The following is a 25,758-nucleotide window of genomic DNA, read 5'->3' on the forward strand; positions in this document are numbered from 1 at the left end:
AGGCACATGCTACCACGCCAGGCTGATTTTTTGATTTATTGTAGAGATGAGGTCTCGCTGCCCAGGCGGGTCTCGAACCCGTGGGCTCAATTCACTCACCTCAGCCTCCCAAAGGTGCAGGATTACAGGCTGAGCCACCGAACCCAGCTAATGTTAGACTTTTTAACTGTGATAACTGCACTGTGGTTTTATAAGAGAATATGCTTGTCCTTACCAACACATTGAAGTATTTAGGAATAAAAGGCATAATGTCTTCAACTTGTTCTCAGGTGATAAAAAAAATAAGTGTGTGCAAGTGTATATGCATATATATACTATAGTATATATAATATTGAGTATATTATAAACACACACACACGAGTAAAGAGAGAATTTAATAAAAATAAATGAACAAAATCTAAAAAATTGTTGAATCTGCATAAAGGACATAGAATTTCCTGCAACTTTTCTGCATTCTAAGTTTGAAATTACACTAGAATATGCAAAAATATTAATAATGGCCAGCAGTTACATGGTGCTTACTCTGTTCCACGCTCTGTTTAAAACACTTTACAGCTGGGCGCAGTGGCTCACGCCTATAATCCCAGCACTTTGAGAGGCCGAGGTGAGAGGATTGCCTGAGCCCAGGAGTTTGAGACCAGACTGGACAACTTGGCAAGACCTTGTCTCTACAATAAATAAAAAAACTAGCCAGGTGTGGTAGCACGTGCCTGCAGTCCCAGCTACTTGGAAGGTTGAGGCAGAAGGATTGCCTGAACCCAGCAGGTCAAGGCAGCAGTAGCCCTGACTGTGCCACTGCACTCCAGCCGGCAACAGAGAGAGACTCTGACTAAAAACAAAAACAAAAACTCACTTTACATGTTTTAACTCATTTGAAGCTTACAACCATTTCACAAAGTACATGGCACTATCTATCATCAATGTTATCTTCGTTTTACAATGGGGCAAGGGAGACACAGAGCAGTTATACTACTTACCTGAAAGATGGCAAAGCTGGGATTTGGCCCCAGGCCAATCTACCTGGTTCTGGAGTCTGTGTTGTCAGGATGCTCTGACACCTCATAAGCTGTGCAGAGGCTGAGAGTGGACCCCATGGACAGGGAGGCGCATAGAGGGGAAAAAGCACACCCTCACCCACACACATACGCACACCGGTGGGGCTGCCTGGAGCAGTATGGTTGCAGCCTGCAAATCAAACCAATCTTCAGATCAGAACACAAAAGAGAACCTTACAGAGAGCAAGGGGAAGTTCAGAGTTTAGTATCTTAGGGCTTGGGTGCCTGGACTCAAGATTCTCCACCCTGGAGGCACTCCTGTAGCCTCTGGCTCCGTTCTGTTTGTCTCACCCTTCCCTGGAGCTCCAAGTTTCCATTTTTCTTTCTCCAAGACTTTTCTGCTCCCTTCACCCTTGGCCATGAAACCCTGAAATAAGGAGATCCTAGCCTTGACCTTCTGGTGAAGAGCACTTGGGGTCTTAGAGGAAAGAGGGTGGGTTCAGGCAGCGCAGTGGCCCAAAAGCCGGGGAGTTAGGGGAGGAAGATTGGAAGCTGATGGCCGCAGGGACTAGGGGAGACCGGGGTGAGGAGAGGAGACAAGCGGATCAGCCACTGAGGTTTGCCCAGTGATAAGAAGTTCCGCATGTGCCAGGCCCCAGCAGCAGCAGGCACTGTAGGACCAGACCTGGTGGGTGGGGGGTGGTCATCTTCTTTGGTACTTTGCCAGAAAGGATTGAAGGAGGTCTATCTCCTGCTGCCTCTGAGAAGACTGAGGCCTTGTGGAGCAGAAACAAAGTCTCAAGGCCGGGGACTAAGTGTCAGGAAGGATGTCCGTTTGGTAGGGCCTGTCTTTTCTGACGGGGCAGTGTGGGGGGAGAAGGATGCTGACGTCTGAATTCAGAATGGAGTGGACCCCCGCCATCACCCTCCCTGCCGAAGGGCCTGTCACAAGGCAGCCGTGGCTCACACCCGCTTATCAGGGCTGGGGTGTGGAGAGGGTGTCACGGATGGGAGATAGGGCTGGGACAGGGCTGTCCACACCGGCCCTGCTCTGCCTCCCTCATTCACACCTCCTCAGAGGCCCTCGGCCCACTCTGCCCCTGCAGCCTCCAGCCCGCCTCACAGTGCCTCCTCTGTAAACCACCCCAGTGGCCTGCCTTTCTCCAAGGGCGACTTTGCCCTAGACAGTCAAAAGACACCAAACGGGGAGAGACCTTGGAAACTGTCTAGCCCAATCCCTCACTTTACAGGTAGAAAAACTGAGGAGTGAGGAGATGCCACTTACCTAAGACCAGATTGCAAGTACACAGAGAAGCCAGAGCCAGAAGACAGGCTGACCCCAGACCAGAACATGCAAAGGTCTGAGCCTCAGTCTGGGGACCCTGAGAGCAGGGCCCCGAGGGTCACAAAGAAAGGGGCACATTTATCCACAGAGAGTGTCAGTCTATTCAAGTTTTAGCCTCATGTAGGAAGAAAGAGGACAATCACGTCCTACTGTCCTGGACTCCACCTACTTGGCTCTCCAGGGCAGGGACCTTCCACCTCTGCCCCCAGACTGGGGCTCCTCCATCCATTTCTGAATGTCAATGGGTGGCGGGGTCAAAGCCTTCCTCTGAAGACAGGGGCAGGGTAGGGGCAGAGCACATCAGTTAAAAGGCTAGTGGGAGATGTCGGGGGTCCCTTCACAGGTGGTGGTAGGAAACTGAAACATTGTCTCATCTGGAGGACTGAAAAACAGCAGTTGGAACCCAGCTGGGTCAAGGCCTCAAAGGTGATAGGGAGGCTCAGCAAATTTAAGGCCACTGCCTGCCCGCTGTCCCCACCCCCACAGCTTTGAAGGACATGAGGGTAGACCTTTCCACCCTGACATCTCCAGAGGCAGGACATTTCATCTTGTGTCTGTGAAGTGACTGGGGCTGGAGGAAGGAGAAAATGGAAATAATAAATATTGAGTTCCTGGTTGGGGGTAGGGGAGAGGGTGGGGCTGCACACCTGCTCACAGCTGGAAGGCCTAATTTTAGCTCTGCTTCCCCCGGGGTCAAACACACAGAAGCCCCAGCTCAGCACACTCTGACTGTCACCTCCTTGCTCCCATCTCCCCACCGGGGTGGGCTGCCTCAGACCAGAGAGCACACTCTTCAGAGCCTGGTGCAGGGTGCCCCAGGGAAAGTGCCCTGGTGATGCAGGCATGCAGTCAGGAATTCTCAGAGCCCTGGTGCTATAGACACAGGCTGGCCCACAGCTGCAGAGCCCGGCCCAGGTCCCCACCCTTCCGCGACCCCCACAAGAAGAATGAGCACCACAGAACTCAAGCGGGATGAGCTCAACTTTTGACTTTCCTGAACATTTCTTGAGCACCTATTATTTGCAGCACTCTGAGGGGCCCCAGAAAGGAGTCTGCTCCATCCCGTGCCAGTCTCTAAAAATTTAACAGGGCACTCATTGTAGGGCTAAGATGAGTAAACGCATGGATCACTGAATCATAAAGCAAATTAAAATAACAGCAACAACCTGGAAGGGAATGGAGGGTAAACATTAGATTGGAAGCCCGAAATCCTTGATAAATTCTGTTCGTTTCCTCATTTGTGAAATGGAATGGACAGCACCTATTCAAATGGTGGACTGAATAAGCTCTGATGGGAAAGCATTTTGCAAAGTGTAAAGCCCTGATATAGCCAAAAGGCTGGTAGCAACAGTCTTAGGATTTGGGAAGAGACCAAACTGCTTCCTCCTGGTCCACAGCATAACACCATCCTGAGTTGTGACTCTGTCCTTCACCCTCTCAGACCAGGATGACCTTCATCAGTCACCAATAATCGCTCTCAAGACTTCACAGTAACTGACTACCATTTTTCAAGAGCTTACCAATATATATTTGCATATATTATTTCTTTCAGTCCTCAACCAATCCTCCAGGTCAATCTGTTCCCAGATGAGGATCCTGATTCGGAAGGATAAAGTCAGTTACCCAAGGCTACTCCACTGATATGTGGAAAGATGGGTGCAATAAGTGGTAAGTGGGGCCTGAACTATCTCCCATCCACTGCTGGTGTCCAAAGTGTTGGTCCAGTCCTGCCATGTGAACCAGACATGCAGCAGGCACTCTCCCTGTTCCAGTGACTCCCAGGCGAATTTTGATGGAGAGCCATTTCTGTATTGTGCCATCAATTTAGTGTCGTCTTTTTACAGAAACAAAAATGAAATTAATAGAAAATATCAGAGCACATCATCACGTGAAACTTGCTGTGTGGGAAGCGGGTTGCCATGCAAAATGAGCCTTTCACCAAAGGGATCTTCCTTGCCTCTGTCTCGTTCAGTGTTTTCAACAAACACATTGAAGGCTTGTTTATCCAATCTGCAATCTCAAAGCTGGGAGGCATAGCTAACATGTCAGATGGCCACATCAGGATCATCAAGAATGTGAACTCACTTGAAGATGGGTAGAAACTGTAACAAGATGAGAAACCTTCACAGTTGGGCATACATAAAATCCCACATTTGTGTTTCAAAAATTGACTATGTAAGTGCATAATGGGAAAGTGATTTGACAGTAGATTGATCATGTGAAAAAGACCTGCGGCAGTTAGTTGGACCAAGTTACACATGAACCAATGGTATAGTGAGAAAAGTGGAGTGTCCCTAAGATAGGTCAGTCCTCAGACTCAATTCCGTACTGCTCTTGCCACGTCCTGAATGCCTTGCTCAGGTGCAGCTGCCACATCGTGAAGGCACACAAAATCATGATGGTAAAGGGCCTGAAATCCATGAGCATCTGAGCATAAAATAAGATGCCGCAGTGTCTTTATGAGTTCCATAACCAGAAAGGGTATGAGATGAAAGTAGGCGCCAGCCAGTTCCATGTGGCCTGGACTGGCAGTTTGGGCCTGTCACTGATGGGCAGGAGTTGCAAGGGGGGTTTCAGCTTAATTTTATGAAGCTCTACTATAAAGATCGCATATCTGGGGACCTAAAGGGATGGGAGAGAGTTAGAGTTGTCCCTTAGAGACATTCAGAAGCTCAAAGTCTACCTACCTGACAGAGAACGCTCCTGTCCAGGGGATGTAGGTATTGGAATAGAGTGGAGGCACAGCAGGAAACAACTTGGTTCTAAACCCTTGTTGAAGAGAAACACCAGTGCTGTTCAAAAAATACAGATTCCACCCTCACTAATTAATTGAAAATCTAATTAATCAATATCTCAAGAATGTGGTTGGAGAATCTATTTTTTCAAAGCTTACCAAGCAGATTATTCTAGATTGAGACTAGATATAATAATATGAATCTTAACAAAACCTGTATTTAAAAAAAAGCCTAAGACATTTTGGAACACTTAGGCAAATTTTAATAGCTAATTATTAGATGGTGTTGAATTGATAGTTTTCTTAGATGTGATATTTTAGAAATATAGAGGAAACCCCTATTCCTAGATAATACAAGCTGAAGTTTTTTTTGTTTTGTTTTGTTTGAGTTGGAGTTTCCCTCTGCCGCCCAAGCTGTAGTGCAGTGGCACGCTCACGGCCACCGCGGCCTCGACCTGCTAGGCTCAGGTGATACTTCTGCCTCAGCCTTCCAAGTAGCTGGAACTACAAGCACACACCACCACGCCCGGCTAATCATTTTTTTTATTTATTGTAGAGATGAGGTCTCGCCAAGTTGCCCAGGCTGGACAAGCTAAGTATTAAAAAATGAAATGTCATGTCTCCAATTTACTTTTAACAACAGATTCTTATTTTTTTTTAACTTTAAATTCAGGGGTCCATGTACAGATTTGTTACATGAGTATATTGCATGATGGTGAGGTTTGGGCTTCTATTGACCCCATCACCCAAATAGTGAATATGGTACCCAATATATAGTTTTTCAACCCTTGACTCCTCCCTCCCCCCCTTCAGGAGTCCCTAGTGTCTGTTGTTCCCATCTTTGTGTCCCTGTGTATCCAATGTTAACATAGAATTCTTTTAAATGGTTCAAGAAAAAAAAAGAGGAGACAAAATTTTTGGAGTAGGGACAATCACTATACTCTTCTTTCAACTTTTCTGTAGGTTTGAAATTTCTCACAACAAAGTCAGGGTTGGGGAGAATTAAGCTATTAGGCTATTCTGATGTGAGCTAAACATTAGGCCCGCTGGGCAGGCTAACCTCTGCTACCCCATCTAGCCCGAGAGCCTGGAGCCTATCTGTATTCTCTGCGGCTTACAGATTTAGTTCTGTCCTGGAGCAGTGCCATAGCTGAGGCCACAGTGACCCCTAGAGGTATACTGTGAACTCTTGGCCACATCACCACATTCAGGAGCAGGAAAGAGAAGTGCCTGTCCACAGCCCCACTGCCCTGAATTGTATGGGGCCTAGGTCACTGCAGTTCATCTTGCCTGGCCTTCATGACCTGAAGGTGAGCTAGACTAGAAGAAGAACACTAGATCCCTGTTAGACAATCTCAAAGAACGATGACAGCCAGAAAAGCAGGTCCAATCGAGAGGACTGGCATAGGAGCAGGAGTTCCATGCCTCATGTCAGGCCAGCCCTGACCAGCTCCAACGGAATAAACTAGAGCAAGGATCCAGGAGGAACCAGGTGAGCTGGGAGGGCCCAGAAGGGAGGATACACAGGGTGAAGGTATCAAGGGGTAAGCAGGGAACAGAACTACAGACCTTTGGGCACAGAGACAGGTCCAGGGATAGGCTGCCAATGAGGAGTTCGCAGTTCATAGAGTTCATGTCAATGACACATACTCAAAAGGATGAGGCCGGGGAATGCAGGTGACATGGCATTATTAAAGGTCATTCCAAGTGTAGAGCTCAGCCTGCAGGCCAAATCAAAGGCTTGAAGGGGGGACGGAAGTTTTCAGTTGTTTGGAGGTCTAGGTGCTAGAGCAGAAATGCTAGCACGTGTATAAGGGGCCAACACGCATTCTCCTAACCTTTGCTACATACAACACTGGTGAAATAGCCTCAATACAGAGACAAAGAGTTTGAAATTTCACAATAAAGGTGTCACTGAGGGTGGAGAAAGATTAGGGATGGGGGTTTCCGGCAACAGAGTCTGCCCAGACTGATAGTTCCCCCAGAGCAGCCTTTTTCCTCAGAACTGGGACGCTCTGCAGGCAAATGGAACAGAAGGCAGAGTCTCAGGCTCAGCTTGGGAATTCAGCTGGCTCCAGGGAGGTACCAACTGGATGGTGATCTGCTCAGGCTTGGTTGGTAATTGGATGTTTCCACACCTGATGCTGGGGAGAGACCTGGGGATCTGCCGCATTTGAGGGCAGAAAAATCAACAGTCACACTGAGGGGGCTGAAGTGATCTGACGAGGGGAAAATCCTAAGATCTAACCAATATTTACATTTCAAGTTTGTTTGGGGGGACTTTTAACAAAAGTGTTGAGATAACAACTCAAGCAACACCGTTATACCCCAATACAATTTTTCTGTATCCAAATGAAGATTGGTAGACTGCAATTTTGTTTTACAAGCTCTTACCTCTATTTCATAAGAAATAGCATCTTTCATAGAACATAAAAACCTAAGACATTTTAATTTACTGATCTAAAAAAAAAATCAACATTCTCTACGATCTAAATGGAGAGTGAAAAGACCAAGAAAACTAACTCCAAGGCTGCTGGGCAATTCCGGTCAGCAGAACAGAGAAGAGCAGAGACAAGGAAAGAGAGTCAGGGGCTCATCTCTAGAGATGGGCAGTAGGTACCCTAGGACTTATCGACAGAGCTGCGCCCTCAGATTCAGAAGAAACACCCAGGTCCCACCAGCACCACCACCCTTCCATCGAGGAGAGAAGACAGATATTTGGTCACAGTGACATTTTGGCTCTACATCCCTGAGAACTGGCACAAGCTAACAGGGAACAGTGTGACAGAACAGGATGATATTAATCAGGCTACTGTGTTCTGACCCCTCAACTTCTCTTGTTTACCCAAATAAAGGAGTAGAACAAGGTCAATCATTATCATCTTACCTTTATCTTAAAGACTTGGCATTTCTGTTAGAGACAAACACACCACCACCACCACAATTTTTCATGTAATACCACTTGGAAAGACAGCAGTGGTATGACAGACTTAGACAAGTTCTAATGCCCCAAGACATTTTACTGCTGACACTTAGGAGAGTCGATGAGTGTAAACCCAAATCTAGAGATCTGGCTCAGGAAAACAGTCACCATTTCCTCCAGAGATACTAACTGCCTCTGGACCTTTGGCCCAAAGCACCATCTGCCCTATAGCATCCAGGCAGACACAGAAGCAAGCCAAGCATAAGATGGTGACTCTGTTGGCAGGCCCTTCTTGGGTTTTTTTCTTTTTCTTTTGTTTGAGTTGGAGTCTCACTATGTCGCCCAGGCTTGAGTGTAGTGCCACGCTCACAGCCACCACAGCCTCTACCTGCTGGGTTCAGGCGATCCTTCTGCCTCAACCTTCCAAGTAGTTGGAACTACAGGCATGCATCACCATGCCCAGCTAATTTTTTGATTTACTGTAGAAGTGAAGTCTCACCAAGTTGCCCAGGCTGGTCTCGAGCCCCTGAGCTCAGGCAATCCTCTAGCCTCGACCTCCCAAAGTGCTGGGATTACAGACTTGAGCCACTGCACCCAGCTGGGTTCCCTAATCTTAAGAGCAAAAAGCTCACCTGGAAATCAAGGAACACACCGATTTGGCACCATCTGGTCACTAAAAGAACTGCATCCCTGGAGGTAAGCAGAGGTCTGGTAAACCCCACAAAGTATTGTCCTCTAACTCCCGAATATCTGCTCTCTCTCTTCCCAAGGGTTCAATTCAGAGGACATTATAATCCCTTTTGCTCACATAACAGGCAAGAAACCAAATACTTTTGCCAAGCAGGCCTCAGGCCCAGATACGCAGAGAAATAGGCATATACTTCTGAGTCAAAAGCCTCTGTCAGGGAAATTTTCAATCTACTTCAGATGTCTTTCTTCTCTTAGCCCTATATGCCGAATATTTTGTGGGTATTAGTTGGAAAGGTGAAACCTGGACAAGACACTAAGCTCCCTAAGCCTCAATTTTCTCACAGGCAAAATGGAGATAGTAGTATTTACCTGAGAGAGTCATTGTAAGAACATGCATGTAAAGCACTGAGCCTAGTACATAGAACACATAAAGTGAGCAGAAACTGAAGTTGCTGAGTGCTTCACAGACAAGTGAAGGAATAGCAGGTTCATAAGAGGAGAAACAAGAAACAAATATATAGTACATGTGGACAGGACAGCACACAGAGGGATTTCTAAAAGCCATCTGCAAGGACAACTCAGGTCCTAGGGGAAAAAAACAAACAACAATGAGTTCCAAAAAGGCTGAGCAGATACATCAAAAACAATGGATGGCTTAGAGGCATGAAACTAAACAGTGCCCTCACATACTATACTTCCAAACTGACACAAATGCAATGTCATCTGTGGACAGTCTTCCTGTTAACTTGTCACAAGAGCAGTCCTCAATCTGCAGGTGTCACAGATTCCTTAGTAATTAGTTCCAAAGTCTAATAAAATACCCACAAAAAAATGTACAGCTCTTTCATCTTTTGGGGGGATTTTCAGTTGTAAATTTAGGATTCCATCATTCTTCAAAACAAAGTCACTGATAGCCAAGGGTGGTGGCATGCACCTGTAGTCCCAGCTACTCAGGAGACAGAGGTGGGAGAAATGCTTGAGCCCAGAAGTTCAAGGCTGTAATTGAACTACAACCTGAACGACTCAGCAAGACCCCATCTCTTAAAAAAAGAAAAGAAAAAAAGGGCAAAAAGCAAGTGAAATATATTCGCCTGAAGAGGCTCACCTTCTTCATTACATGTGATATCACACATCTTCTGAGATAAAAGCTAGGAGGGCTTTCTTGTGTGGGTGCCAGACTGCTCCTTAGCTTTGAGTTCTTCTAGTTTTTTCTCATAGCGACTCATGAAGTAATCATCTGGTTCAATCCCTGCAGCCTTCAAATTTTCCATGACCTTTTCGAGTCTGAGCACCGATCGGGCTCCCTCAATCTTTCTTGTGCTCAAGTATAAAGTAAACTCCCGGAAATCCAGGAGCTTACAGGTGTCCAAAGAGCAGAGATTCCTGATGTCACAAGTTCTATCCAAATGAGGAAAAAACACCAGTCCTGACAACTTCTCTAGGTCCTGGAGGCTCACTTGGAATTCAGTTAACTGGGGATGGAAGCTAATGGCTTCATTGGGTACCACGAAGGCCCCTAGTGCCAGTGGTTCAGTGGATCCTGGGCTTCTGCGCGCCAAGATCACCTTATAAAGATGTGTGGGGACTGCCACATTGTCTTCACCAATCACCTAAAAACAAAGCAGCCGTGTTAATGATGCACATTTGTGCCAACAAGTTCCCGAATTTTTTCCTGAAAAAACTTACTTCCTGCATTTCCAAAAATGTACTTATAAGCCACCCATCGCATCCCAATTAATATAAATTCAACTGCCAAAGATAATAAACCAAAATACAGATTCACAGAAAAGATGAGTATGCAAGAGGTCAAATCTGATCATATTCTTTAAAATAATGCCACCCCAAAGAGCAGGGGTCACAATCTATGCTCTATGTCCTATATAGGACAAAGGCATGCCATGACTGGTCTTTTAATGGACAAGAAAAGCTGTCATTTTCTCTTCATCTCATAATCAGAACTTCTGATGTTCTAAACATTCCAAGGTCAAAATTGCTAGCGTGGGTACTCCCAACTCTGGAAATAAAAATATGGCCTCAATTTATCCAATTCACTAGGAAACTAAACAAACAGCCTTTAGAGAAGCAGCAAAAATGTAAATGCTGTTTGTTCAGAGTTTTGCACATTCTGGGGCTTACTATCAAACACAGAACTTCCGAGTATGTTGTCAAATTAAATACTTTGGAAAAGTATCCACACAATAAAGAAACCAGAGCCAGTGTCAGACTTGGAAAATATAACTCAGTTGCCTGTGTGATTCAGTTGTATTAATGAAATAACATTATTATGAAACTTTTTTTTCCTTCCAATTGGCTTAAAAGCCCTATCTGTTTTCTGAAAAGAAAAGAAAAAAAAAAAAACCTGAACATCTACTTACTTAATGGTCCCCAATAAAACGACATAATCCAACTCAAGTATGTTCGTGGTATTACTGTTCCTCCCAGGCCCTACCTTGGTGAGAGTGGGTTTTCTTGCCTGATCAGACAGTTCTGCCTGCTGCAGGATCCCTTGTTGGGAGCCCAAATAAAGCAGAGGGATGAGAGCTACAAAGGAGGACTCTTCTGTTTTCCCCAAGCTCCTACCTACATGGCACACAGCCTAGAAGCCCCACGGCCATCTGCTGTGTGTAATACATGGAAGTCTCACTGCCAAAAACAACTGCAGGGCTGCAGACAAGACCCATCCACGGAATGATTTCTATAATTAACTGTCTTTGAAGTTACTGAAGGTGGTTCGTCAGGGTATGGCGGAGAGTGAAACTACACAATCTACAGACAACAAATCCCCATCCCTACCCCAAAAGTCATTTATGCAGCTGGAAAAATACCCTTCAAAGCAAAAAATATACTGAGTGTGAACCCTGTGAAGGTCCAAATTTAGCCCACAGATCACAAATAGATGTTAATTCAATGATGCAACTCAGAGGATCTGGGCCTGGCACTGCTGGAAACAGAAAGGAACAAGCTTTGAAGTAAGCGCAGCTGGCCTGTTCTCAAGAAGCTTACCATCTAGAGGGGAGTCAATACCTTCAGCTTTCACCACAGACAGAATGTGGTTAGATGGCAAGACAAAGCACAAATAACAGCACTAATGGGGCTCAGGGGAAGTTGGGGACCAGAACTGAGGGCACAGCTGCACTGCTGAGCCAGAGTTTACAAAGGTGAAGTTGAAATGGGCTTCAAGTGTTCCCAACAAGTTCTTGGTGCCACCTTGTGGACATTTCCCATCATTGCAACAGTTCTCATTTCAGCCTCAAGCCATCAAGGCCATTCTTTCACTTGACTCACTTGACTATTTTCTCTCCTCATGGACTCTTGTTTACAAACAATTGGCAATTTTCAATAATAATTAACTGGTCATACCCATTTGCTGCCAACCAGAGTTTCTAATCAGGCTCAACACTAAATTCCAGCCCAAAGTAAAGAAGTGTGACATTTTAAGTTCCACAGATTTCATGAAAATGTACCATTTATATAGATTCTTTAAAACCCTCACAGCTTTCAGAGGATCTCCATTACTACTTTTGAGAAACCTCCTGAACACAGAAATTCCTACTGAGGACCACAAGGTGTGATCCTTCTACCCATGACCTTCTCACAATATTTCAAAGGGGTAAAATACTATCCCTAGAAACAAGGAGAAAAATAAAAACTTAGTCATTCACTATTTATTCTCTGATTCAGTCTGCTTTGATCTTAGGAAGCAAACATCTTTAACCAGTCTAAAACTGGGACCAGTCCTATTTGGAAATTCAGAAAACCCACTTAAGACTTAATTTTTTTTTTAATGTAGACTTAATTTTTTAAAAATCTTAAGATTTTTAGAGCTATCGTCTTTTTTTATAGACAACACAACTTGCACAATAAACTTTTTCTACTTTTGGAAAAATTGGAAGACCTCCGAAAATGTTTCTAGACACTAGCATACTAAAGCGGAATGGTTCAGTGGATTGGAAGCCCAGAGATCTGGTCAAGTCCTGATTTTGCCACTAGGCTGCAAGTCATGCCATTTCTTGTTTCATTTATAAAACAGGAAACAGTCATCCTCATGCTGACTCTCTCATGGAATTGCTAGAAAGATATGATGATATGTCAGTTTAAAAAAAAGATTTCAAAATCTGTAAGACCTATATAAAGAGCTGTTTTTGTAATAGACATCATTCAAAGGAGGGGGATACAAATGCATTTGGTACAAAAGATGGTTTTGCAGAGGTAAGGGGTAAACATGGAATCAGGCAAGATTGGACCAGTTAAAGGACAACAATGGGGTTTCAGGAAGAGAAAGCAAGCTGGACACAAATGATGCCCCAAACAAAGGACTCAGAGCTTAACATGAACCAAGTCTTTAGTATCAATCAGCTACAAGTTTCCATATAAGATTTAGGTACAAAGGAAATCCTCACTGCTGTTAAATTACCAAAAGCACTGACTCTGTCAAGATTGCAACAAAAAAATGGAAATCAACTGGGAATAACTAGAAAATACAATATATAAGCTGGCACTCATTTGCAATCTGAGGCTAGTTTTTGTATATGCTGGCATGAGCATGTTTCCTTCCATTCAAGGGACAGAAATGACAATTTGCCACCATCCTCCCCACTGCCATCCAGTCCCAGAAGAGACCCATAACACATAATACCCATACTAAGCCTGCTATTTGTGATGTTGTACATATAGTAACTGTGCCTTAAATAAGATATTAAGCAGTATCATGAGGAAAAAAATATATACCAGCTAGAATCAGATAGGTGTCACAAAGTATGAGAAACTCAACACAAATGTGGTTGCCCCCTGTGCTGTCTGTAAAGCCTCAGCAGATGCTTGTGCATAAACCCAGAACACAGTACTTCTCTCATGGTGGAAACCTGCCCAGGGCCAAGGGATAGAAGCCTGCTAAGTCACAATCAAACAAATGCCCTCCTCCCAGGTTGCCAATTGTACTTGAAGATTTAGAATAAAGGTAGGAAGATGAGTATAATCATTTACTTTTCATTAAGACAAACAGATATGGAAATGAACAAAAGCTTTCCCTAAATATAAAACAAGAGACTTAGAAAAAAATTATTTCCTTATCACTTCAGGTGATGCCTCAAGATTCCTGGGGCCTGTGTTCAATCTCCTCCCCCTGGGTTAGTTGGTGGAAGTTTGGAAAGTGCTGCTATAGAAGGAGAACACACAGACTGTTAAGTACTTCCAACATTACCACCACCACCGAGTTGTAAAATCTGAAGCTCACTTTCTTGTCAGTCATTTATAAAGTTCAAGTCAGAATCTTCAGGTATGTTTCACTTGTCTGGAATCAATCTCCTCTTGAAACAGGCACATCAGAGAAAGCACATGGATGACCTCAGCTATAATAAAGGGGGTGATTGTGATTAGAACTGTCGGATGACTCACTTCTGATAAAATCAGTGCTACTAATCTTCCCTTAGGCACACATTCACTCAAGTCCTATGATGATGTGATCCTTTCCTACATATTCTAACAGACATTTCTGCCCGGCTATAAGGAATCCTCCTCTTGGCCCATTTTCTGTTCTTATTTTTGCATGCTAGCAAGTATCACTTGTAACTGCTCTCCAGCCACACCATCTTTCATTACCTGCTAACCTTAAGCTTTTGTAAATGAAGAGCATTGCTATTCCTTTACTGTAGACTTCCAAGAGTTTCAAATAATGCTATGGATGATTAGTAATTGTCACATAAGACATGTTTGGATCTTCTCTTTGACAATTACTACCTATACGCCTTGGACTTGACCCCCTAAAGTCTCAATTTCCTTGTCTATAAAAGAGGATGACCACTAATTTTTGTGTGGGCTACCATGAAGACTGAATGAGATAGCACATAAAGAAGTATTTATACACTGCCTCGTATACATGGCCCTCAATAAATACCACTTCACTTGCTTTACTTCCTTCAAAGTAAAACACATATATGTTTCATTGCTTGGATAGAAAACAAAATAAAGCCCATATTTATTGAGTACATTTCCCTAAGATAAAGTTCAGAGTATAGTTGTAAACAAGCAGTAAATATTAAATGGCTAGATCAGAGAAAACAAAACACTTTCCAAGCATTCTGAATTGCCATACATAATTGCAAGACATTCCCTTGGAAACAGGAATTCATGATTCAAATTATTTGTTCTTATTCAAATTATTTGTTCTCTAGGGCTGGGCAATGCTGTGTCCCATTTCCAGCATAATTAAAGGACATCGTTTTCTCTACACTTGTTTTATTATGAATTGCCTACTTTTCAAAGGCTCTGCTTGCTAGAGCATAGCCTGCATTTTTTAGCTGGTCAATCAAGGTTTTGGCCAGCAGGCCTAATCTTTCCTTTTGTCTCCTTCGCTATCTGAATACTCTAATTTACTGTTTCCTCAGCACACAGCCTACCTCTTCCCATTTCTTCACCTTGCCTCACTTTGCCTCCCATGATGATTTTTCTTAACGAATTCTCCCAAGTTTATATATGTATATATGTGTGTACATATGTATAAACATTTGTGTACATATGTATAAACATTTTGGCCCTACTAAATTCTTTTTTTGTTTTTTACATTGGCGTCTCACTCTGTCACCCAGACTGGAACGCAGTGGCTGCTACAGCCTCGACCTGCTGGGCTCCGGCGATCCTTCCGCCTCAGCCCTCCAAGTAGCTGGAACTACAGGTGCGCACTACCACACCGGGCTAATTTTTTGATTTATTGTAAAGATGACAAGAGATAATCTCGCCAAGTTGCCCAGGCAGGTCTCAAACCCACGGGCTCAGGCAAGCCACTCACCTCAGCCTCCCAAAGTGCTGTGATTACAGGCTGAGCCACCGAGCCCAGTTCTAAATTCTTAAACTGGCAAGAATTTCAAGAAAATCTCTCCAATTTAATTTACTAACAGATCACCAGCTTGCTTTCATGCTCATAAACACACTAAAGATTTTTAAGCCTAAAATTCTACCTGAAATCAAGTCTAATTTGAAAAATAATGCCAAATCTAACAATAGCTGCATTATTATAGAGAAATTTGTTAGGGAAAAACATAAATATTAATATATAAAAGTAGATATCGCTATGATGTGCTTCTGAGAAAAATGAAAAACCCTACACCTCTCCAAGGACATGGATTCCTATCAACATTCAACTTTACATACACATATGAAACAAAAAAACACAATAACTGCTTTCTTAATGACCAGGGTGTATGAATCCCCTTCTCAAAGATCGAAGAGAAAAGCCTTCCCAACAGTGAGTCACTAAAGGCAACAGAATTCATGTGCTAGATCTTTGAGGCTCTCTCCATCCACTATAAAAGGCTAAAAATAAATGTGGTGAACACACATGACAAGCCAAACAGTAGAGCAAGCACTCAAGAATCAACTTGAGTTGTCATCCAGATCTTGGTTTCTAAGTATTAATCCCCACTGAAAGGAATCAGTATTCCTCGGAGAAATGGCTGATGCCAGAGTTTGGCCAGGATGAGCCTGGAACATAGCCTTATGCCAGAAACTAGAAGATGTGAAAAAATGAGGATGTAAATCTGGGGCAATTTGAGCATCAAAATGAATAATCACAGCAAACTGATTAAAACTCATTAAATAAAAATAAGAATCTGTGAGTCCACAAAGATAACAAATTAGAAGGAAAAGCTGTAACACTGGAATATCAACTAATAAATATAAAAAGAATAAGAATTAGAAAATCATCACTTAGCAAGTATTATAGTAATAACTAATTCAGGCAAGAAACATCATTGAATGCTAAAACTATTAAGTGAAAGTCTGAGGAGGAAAAGGATGCTTACAAGGTCTCAAAAGTATTTCCACAGGTAACTTATTAATTCCAAAGGGGAAATGGTCAAGAAACCTGGTAGACACCACTTTAACCAAGTAGTCAAAGTTGGTATCATCAATAATAGGACAAACTGATATCATGCACCTCCTGATGTGATGCACTGAGGACAGAAGATGGCTTCTGTGGTATTCTGCCAAAAATATATTTAATCATGAGCAAACAACAGATAAATCCAAACTAAAGGACACACTATAAAACAACTGGTTTGTGCTCATCAAAAATGTCAATATCATTAAAGACAAAAGGCTGAATGAAAAGCTATATCAGATGAAAGGAGACTACAGAGACGTGACAATTAAGTGCAATATACGAACCTGGATCAGAAAAAAAGATTAACAAAAGATATTACTGGGGCAATTGGTAAAACTTAAACATGAAGTAAATGTTGGACAATTTTCTTATATGCTAAATTGCATGAATTTGATAATTATTTTGTGGTTATGTGACAATATTTAGGAGGAAAATGACAAAACATCGGAAGCTAATTCTCATGTGGTTCAAGTAACAAAAACAGGTATGTGCCTGTCTATATGGGGGAGCACAAACGTGGTAAATATTAACAGCTAGGTGAATCTAGGTCTTTGTATTGTTCTTACAACACTTCTATAAATTTAAAATTATTTCCAAAAAAACATTAAAAAATATTTGCTTTGCAAAATGTAATGAATAGAAATTAAAGTGGGTTTTCACTTTAAAGAAGGCAAACTGAGCACAAGTTTTTGCTTCTCCCTCCTGCCTGTTAAAATATACATATACAGCCGGGCTCGGTGGCTCAGCCTGTAATCCCACGCCTTTGGGAGGCTGAGGTGAGTGGATTGCCTGAGCCCGTGGGTTCGAGACCCGCCTGGGCAGTGAGACCTCATCTCTACAATAAATCAAAAAATCAGCCGGGCGTGGTAGCACATAGCCTGTAATTCCGGCTACTCGGAAGGCTGAGGAGGAAGGATCGCCAGAGCCCGGCAGGTCGAGGCTGCGGTGGCCAGAAGCGGCCACTGCACTCCAGTCTGGGTGACAGAGTGAGACTCCAACTCAAAAAAAAAAAAAAAAAAAAAAAAATATATATATATATATATATATATATATATATATATACACACACACACATATACAGCCTAGGCACCATGTGAGACTTTGTTTCTACAAAAAATAAAAAAAAATTAGCTGGGTGTGGTGTACACCTGTAGTCCTGGCTACTCAGGAGGCTAAGATAGGAAAATTACTTGAGCCCAGGAGTGCAAGGACTCATGAGTTATAATCCTGCCACTGCATTCCAGCCTGGGCAATGGAATGAGACCCTGACGCAAAAAAATTAACCCTTTGTACTCAGAGACATCTCATGGAGCATCTACCAGCAATTCAACTGTACTTTTTTTTTTTTTACAAAATAGTGAAAAATGAATCACTTCCTATGAAATAGTATAATGCTGAAACCAATTATTTTATTGTAATGATATTTGGCTTATAATGGAATTTTGGACATTGAGGACTTTATTTATGACCCAAAAAAAAAAGTTTTATCTTATATTTTTCTAACATGTGGTAATGTGTGAAATAGTCACCCACATGCATTGCAGGTTCATTGGTACATGATATGCAATAGTAATTTGTTTGACATCTTCTACCTGGTGTTTTTCTATGATTAGACAATGCAGTCCTGTTTTCTTCCTCCCACATTAATAATATGTAATTTGTTGTCTAGTCAGTTGCTAGAAAACAATATGGAAGAACACACTTGTGATTCCTAAAAACCACTTCTCAACTGATCGATCATATCTCAGTATACAGTCCATCTCTTTATGAGCTTTTTTGTGTAATTTGAATGGAAAACATCAAAGAAACAAACATTTTTGAAAAATTTGCACTGGCATAAGTTTGTCCTATAATCACCAGCAATCTCTTTATGCCCTCCTGAGAAGGTACATCTGAGCAGTTTGCTAGATTTGCGATGTCCCCTCAGAGGGGACATCTGAGTTCTAAGGATTTAAAACACGCAAACACACACACACACACACACATGCACAGGAAATGGCAGTAAAGAGGTATAAAACAGAACACATTCATGAAAGTGCTGGGAATGACAGAGAGTGGTACATTAGTAGACTAAGAACTGCCATGAACTTCTGGAAGATAAAAGATTAATGTTGACATTGTTGAGATAAAACAAAGAGGAAAGAGCCAAAGCCCATATTTTTTACCACTCCTTAAGTAGGACTCCAGCAAATAAAGGGCACCAAAATCAAGAAATGCAACTGAAAAATTCATCTGCAAAACTATTTTCAACAAAGCAGCAGGTCTTTGTTCTGCCTCCAGAATGAAGCTAGAAAAATACTCTCTAAAGGAATGGTTCTTAAACCTGATGGTGTATATAAAACTACCCTAGAGAGCTTGTTATACATGCAGATTCCTGAGCCCCATCACCAGAGTTTTAGGACATTTTTCAAACAAGTAAGGACTCAGAAAGTTTACCAGAAAGCTTCCAGAAAAAATTTGAGGATATACTCCAACAATGAAATAAAAAAGAAGCCAAGAAAGGGGAGAAGAGGGAAGACAGTGGACCCAAGCTAGGAGTGTAATGAAAAGAACCAAAATGACAGATGTGCAGCTGACTTAAAACTGAAAAAACAGCCGGGCTTGGTGGCTCAGCCTGTAATCCCGCGCTTTGGGAGGCTGAGGTGAGTAGATTGCCTGAGCCCGTGGGTTCGAGACCCGCCTGGGCAACTTGGCGAGACCTCATCTCTACAATAAATCAAAAAATTAGCCGGGTGTGGTAGCACGCGCCTGTAGTTCCAGCTACTGGTAAGACTGAAGCGGAAGGATTGCTGGAGCCCAGCAGGTTGAGGCTGCAGTGGCCAGGAGCGTGCTACTGCACTCCAGTCTGGGTGACAGAGTGAGACTCCAACTCAAAACAAAAACAAAAAACTGAAAAAACTTCCTGAGGCTGCAAATGGTCAGTCATCGACTGATCATTCTCTCCTTGAAATGATTTCTTCACTTGGATTCTGGGATACCACCCTCCCCTGATTTTTCCCCTTTTGTAAATGTTGTTCCTCTGCCTCTTTTGCTGGATCTTCCTCTTCTTAACCCCTAAATGTCTGAGTGCTCCAAGGTTCAGAACCCAATTTGTTGTCTCCTATCTATACTCACTTAATCTCTTCATAGCTTTAAACAGCATTTGTGTGTTGACCACCTCCAAGAAATCTATTTCCAATCTCTTCTCTGAAATTCTAAATCATCTCCTACCTACACAACATCTGCAGTTAGACATCAAATAATCTCACATTTACAAAGTCTCCAATTTCTAGCCTCTAAACCTGCCCCTCTCTGATTTCCACCATCTCAGATTTAAAACCTGAGTGTTACTTCTTCTTAACTCTTTCCCTCCTGTTCTACAACCAATCCATCAGTAAATCCCATCAGTTCTACCTTCAAAGCACATCCTAAATCAGACCATTCTTCACCATTCAAGTTATCATTTAGCCTTTTAACTGGTCCCCTGTTTCCATCTATTCTTCTATTTTTCACAAGCACCCAGAGCTTTAAAAATGTTAACCAGATAATGCCACTATTCTGGATCAGAACCCTGTAAGTGTCTCAACTCAATACAATCCTGACCTTTTCCCACGGCCTCCCTCTGTGACTTGTCTCCTCCTCGTGCTCACTCTGCTCCAGTCGCACTAAACAGAACACCGCTCCTTCAACATGCCAAGCTCGGTTTCATCCCTATGTCTTTGTACTTGCTGTCCCCTCTAGCTGGAAGCTCTTCTTGTTCGCTTAGGATTCTGCTCAATCCTCACTTCGCTTAGGATTCTGCTCAATCTCACTTCTCTTGTCTCTCTTTCCCATCCCACTATAACTCTATATCGTGCTTTATTTTTCTACATGGGATTTTGTTTGTTACTGCATATCTCTCGCATCATAATGAAAGCTGAGGGCACTCTTTGTCTGCCTTATTTATTGCTTTATTAAAAGCACCCAGAAAAGTACCACGTACCTACTGGACGCTCATTAAGTATTTGTTGAATAAAAGGAAGGAAAGAAGAAGGGGAGGGAAGAAGGAAGGAAACAAGTAATCCAAATTATAACTGAATATCAGAGGGCTCTAAGAAAAGTATCTTCAAGAATAAACTGATTTACCTTTTTAAAAAATAGTGTAATGATATGGCTAAATGATTTAAATCATCTGAATCAGATAGTAAAAGCATGTTACATTTTTTTAAAATAGCAATTATTATAATACACTGTCACCTTTCCCTTCCACTTCTCAGTTCTGATGCTTGTGACACTTCTCTCTCAAGTGGCAAAGATTTAATGATATAGAATTATATCTACTTCTTTACAGATCCAAACATACTACTTATACACTCATAATACTGTAAATGCTATGTATGTATTTTCCAACAGACCTAGGATTATAAACTCAAAGACCAACAAGGGCCAGATAGGAAATGTAAATAAGTAAGATGGGCCAGGTTAAGGACCATGGTGAACTGAAGAACAAGTGGTCAATCTAAGGAGAAGGCCGATCCTCTCATCTAGGAAACTGATTGTCTGTGGGAGTACATGCCAAGTATAATGGGGTCATCAGATTTTTTTCGTAGAAGCTAAAATCTGGATTTATGTGAAATTTCCCAATCATTAAACTAAACATTATCAACTAATTAAAAATAACATAGTATGTGAGCCAAATAAAATATCTCTATGGGCTGGACATGCCATAGGAGGCCTCAGTTTACAACCTCTGCTGTAGGCATATATATCTAAGACTAAATTACAGTTAGCAAACACATACTGCCAAGTTTTATAGCAAGTAAAGGTTTAAGTAAAATACATAAGGTAAAGTTTACCAATAGAAGAACTAAAACTAAACACATGACTGGCAGAGACTGGAGCAGTATAAAAAATAAATTAAATACACTTCATAATTTTATAGAGATGAATCAACTGTTAATAAATGACAAATCGCAACTTAAAAATACATTTTGGTGCTCTTATTCTGATATAGACATAACCATCAGAACAAATAAAAACTTTAGACGTGGGATAGGGAGTAGATGTAGGAGACTTTTGCCATTTCTTCCTGCCCTGTACTGTTTGAATTTCTCTACAATGTCACAAACTTTCACATTCATGTTTTAAAATTCAACATTTTCATTACCCTGCACATATAACTGCATTAAAAAAATTTTTTTTAAGTTTAAATTCAAGGCTCATTAAAATAGTTTGGTAACGATGACTTCATGCCATGAGGGGAAAAAAGTATCAAGAATAAACCATGTTTAATATAAGTATACAATTTCACTACTCCTAACGTAACACATAATTCATGAAAAATAATTCAAAAGTATTATCTCTGATTAGAAGACTACAAAAATTGTGCTTTAAAATGAATAAAAAGGCACCTGACTTCTAAGATTCTATGAACGAGAAAGAAAAAGAACCTTAAAAGTCACAGGTTTATGGGCACATGCACCAAAGAATACACAAAACATTAATTTTCATTCTTACACCAGCCTATAAAGGGATAATAGTAGCTAACATTTACTGAACATTTCCTACGTGCTAATTACCAAGCAAACAATGATCCTAACAACCCGATGAAACATATACTACTATAATACAAACTATACAGATAAAACTGAACTTTAACGAAGGTCAGTCATTTCCCTAGGACCACATCTGAAGTATGTATCAAAGCAAAGATACAAGGCCACATCTGACATGAAATATGTGCTTTTAATGACCCTGCCCGAGGTAAAGGGATTATTCCAAGGTAAAAGGATTAACTCTAAGTAAAGCACCAGAAGTTTCTCCTGTGGCCGGCTACTGATGGGACCCTTTTAGAACTTTTTTACTAATTCTAATACCCTGTCCCATGCTTTGATAAGAGGAGACATGTCAATTAATATCCTTTAAAATTTAGTCTAAACTACACTTTATCTTGTAGACATTATTTAGAATTCTTTAATACACAACTGTGAACATTCTCTATTTTCAGTATAAATGAAGCTTATTTTCTTGTTCTTTTAATATTATTCATTTTTGATGGTTCTGAGGATGAAGAAAGTAAAAATGTATACTTTCTCTGCCATGATTTCTGGACTCCAGATAAACTGCTGGTCAACAGAGGCAGAGAAACTCATTGGTGGCCTCTGCAATACTGCAAGTATTCAGAGTTTCCGTAAAGTTTAAGTAGAAGCTATTTTTAAAAAGGTGAATTAGTAGAAGTTGTTGACTCAAAGATTAAGAGTGGCAGAGGATTGCTTGAATGTGAAATACAGAAAAAAAAGGGAGAAAGTAATCAAGAATGCAGTTTGGGACATGTCATTTACAATCCTGTATTACCTTCCTCCCACATGACAGGTCCTTGAAGATTTCCTGAATTAAAGATTCATCAGTGTGAGCATGGATAGGTCCTATAAATCAATAGGGGCATGGAAAACTAATGATTGGGCTTAGATGTCCAGAATCTGAAAGAAAAGACCTAAAAGAAGTAAGTCTTTAAAATAAAAACAAAAATCAAAACTATTACTCAAAGTATACTCTTTAGGAAGCTGATCTTGACCAACTTCACACATTTGACCACTATGATACTAAGTAGGTGCCACTAAATAGGGTAAGGAGAGATGATAGGTCTCTTTTGAAACTCTTTGCAGCTACTTGAACATGCTTGACTATCATCCACTGATAAACTAATTACATGGGCTCAGGCAATCCTTGCACCTCAGTCTCCAGAGTAGCTGAGACTACAGGCGTGTGCCACAACACCCAGCAATTTTTCAAAATTTTTTTGTAAAGACAAGGTCTCTCTATGCTGCCGGTCTTGAACTCTAAGACTCAAGTAATCCTCCCACCTCAATCTCCCAAAGTGCTGTGATTACAGGCGTGAGTCACTGTGCCTGGCCAAGTTAAGTCTTTTTAATGGTTAGTGTTATAGATTCCAATGCAGTAAGAATTCTGGTACAAAAAAGGCACTTGTGTGTGTGTGTATATATGTGTGTGTATGTTTATATATATATACACATATATATATTTAAATTCTGAATTGCAAACTTAGAATTTTCAAGAACAGCACAAAGAACTTCTTCCTATATACCTTTCACCCAGATTCACAAATTGTTAGCATTTTGTTTCATTTTGCTTTATCATTCTCTTTTACACTCTATGTTCCCTAAACTTTTTGAAAGCAAGTCACAGAGACATTCTTTCACCCCTTAACACTTCAAGATATACTACCTAAGCACAAAGACACATCACAAAATAATTATCAAAATCAGGAAATCTAGCACAGTAAAATTCAATTACCTAATCAACAGACTTCAAATGTTGCCAATTCTCTCAATTAAAAAGTCCTTTTCAGCAATTTCTGTTTTTCTGGTCCAGGATTCCAATCTAAGCTCACACTATGCAGTTTGTTTTCATGACTCTTTAGTATCCTAATCTGAAAAAGTTTCTCAGCCTTTGCCTTATAGGACACTAACACTTTTGTAAACGTCAAGTCAGCTGTTTCACAGAATGTCCATCAACTGGGGCTTGATTGATATTTTATCCTTCTCAGTGCATCACACTAGGAAGTACAGCATATCAGTAGGTTCCATTACTAGTAGTATTAAATTTGATAAGGGGTAAGAGGTGTTTCTTGGTAAGGGGTGTTTCTCCACTGTAATGTTTATTTCTCATTTTGTGATTAATAATTTATGGAGAGAAACTTCTAGACCCTGTAAATGTCCTATTCCTCATAAAACTGTCACTCAATAGTTTTAGCATCCACTAATGACTGTTGCTTGAATCACTTATCACCATGATAGATACAAGATGATTTTTATAACTCATTTGTGCAAATGTATTAGTTGATATTCTATGGTAAGCAGCTTTTCTTTACATTCTACATTATCTACTTGTTTATTAAGAGTACAGATTCTAGCCGGGCTCGGTGGCTCAGCCTGTAATCCCGTGCCTTTGGGAGGCTGAGGTGAGTGGATTACCTGAGCCCGCGGGTTCGAGACCTGCCCGGGCAGCAAGACCTCATCTCTACAATAAATCAAAAAATCAGCCGGGCATGGTAGCGCATGCCTGTAATTCCAGCTACTCGGAAGGCTGAGGGGGAAGGATCGCCAGAGCCCAACAGGTCAAGGCTGCGGAGGCCAGGAGCGGCCATTGCACTCCAGTCTGGGCGACGGAGTGAGACTCCAACTCAAAAAAAAAAAAAAGAGTACAGATTCTTCTTTAATTCAACAGACTTATCATCTAGTTTATTTTGATATTCAATAGTGCCAAAATGATAAGTGGGAGCTCCTTCAAGCTGATTCACATGTCCTTTAACATGTACTGCCACCTGTGTGAACAAGTCCTTGGCTTTCTGGCACAGATGTTTCACTCTGTACTTTCCCTATACCACTACTGAAATCAGTCATTCCTTTCAGCAGAAGATGGTTTTGTGGAAACAAGATCTGGTCTCAAGATATGCTCACTGCTAATGACATATCACTACTTCTATGCCCTTATGGCAGCAATAGGAGATAAATGTTTATAAGTTATATTTTTAAAAATTACATCCAACTTAAGAAAAACAATACATTTTCCACTATAGCATTTGGACAACACATACTTAATGGGACATCCACACAAAAAACTGTATGGTGAAATGCTCTTAACTACTGGTTAATTTCTCCTTTTAAACTTTATACAAATTCTTCTACTACACAGTAGGGCTAGTCATGTAAATCTCCCAATTTGATGAAAACCAAGCACACATAATCACTTCAGGTTTACAAGTCAAAGCTAGAAGAACATATTTTCTAATGGTAAGAGTAAAGAGGATTTAACAAAGCCCAAGAATAATTAATGTTTGAAAAATAAGGCCAGGCACAGTGGCTCATGCCTGTAATCCAAGCATTTTGGATTACAGGAGGACTGCTTGAGCCCTGGAGTTCAAGACCAGCCTAGGAAAATAGTGAGCCCTCATCTCCACAAAAACTAAAATTAGCCCAGCATGATGGCACGTGCCTGTAGTCCCAGCTATTTGGGAGGCTGAAGCAGAAGTATCGCCTGAGCCCAGGAGGTCGAGGCGGCAGTGAGCTCTGACTATGCTATTGCACTCCAGCCTGGGTGACAGTGAGATTCTGACTCAAAAAAAAAGTGAATACAGAGAACTTTAAGCCATAAACTGAATCAGCAAATTGATCAGAGGAGAGAAATTAATTTAAGAAGAGAAAAATTAAATGAATT

At 41.5% G+C, this 25,758-nt stretch overlaps 1 protein-coding gene across 1 annotated transcript in view; it reads right to left on the minus strand.

Moving 5' to 3' along the window:
• Positions 1-25,758, minus strand: part of EXOG (exo/endonuclease G) — a 43,274-nt gene that overhangs the window by 4,450 nt on the left and 13,066 nt on the right. Inside the window, exon 6 of the mRNA XM_008053209.1 lies at positions 9,793-10,297. Within this exon, the coding sequence (XP_008051400.1) occupies positions 9,836-10,297 (462 nt within the window). The 3' untranslated portion in view covers positions 9,793-9,835. The remainder of the gene's footprint in view (positions 1-9,792; positions 10,298-25,758) is intronic.

The sequence above is a fragment of the Carlito syrichta genome, unplaced genomic scaffold, assembly GCF_000164805.1.
Source record: "Carlito syrichta isolate Samal-C Ts95f unplaced genomic scaffold, Tarsius_syrichta-2.0.1 Scaffold287955, whole genome shotgun sequence".
Taxonomy (NCBI): Eukaryota; Metazoa; Chordata; class Mammalia; order Primates; family Tarsiidae; genus Carlito; species Carlito syrichta.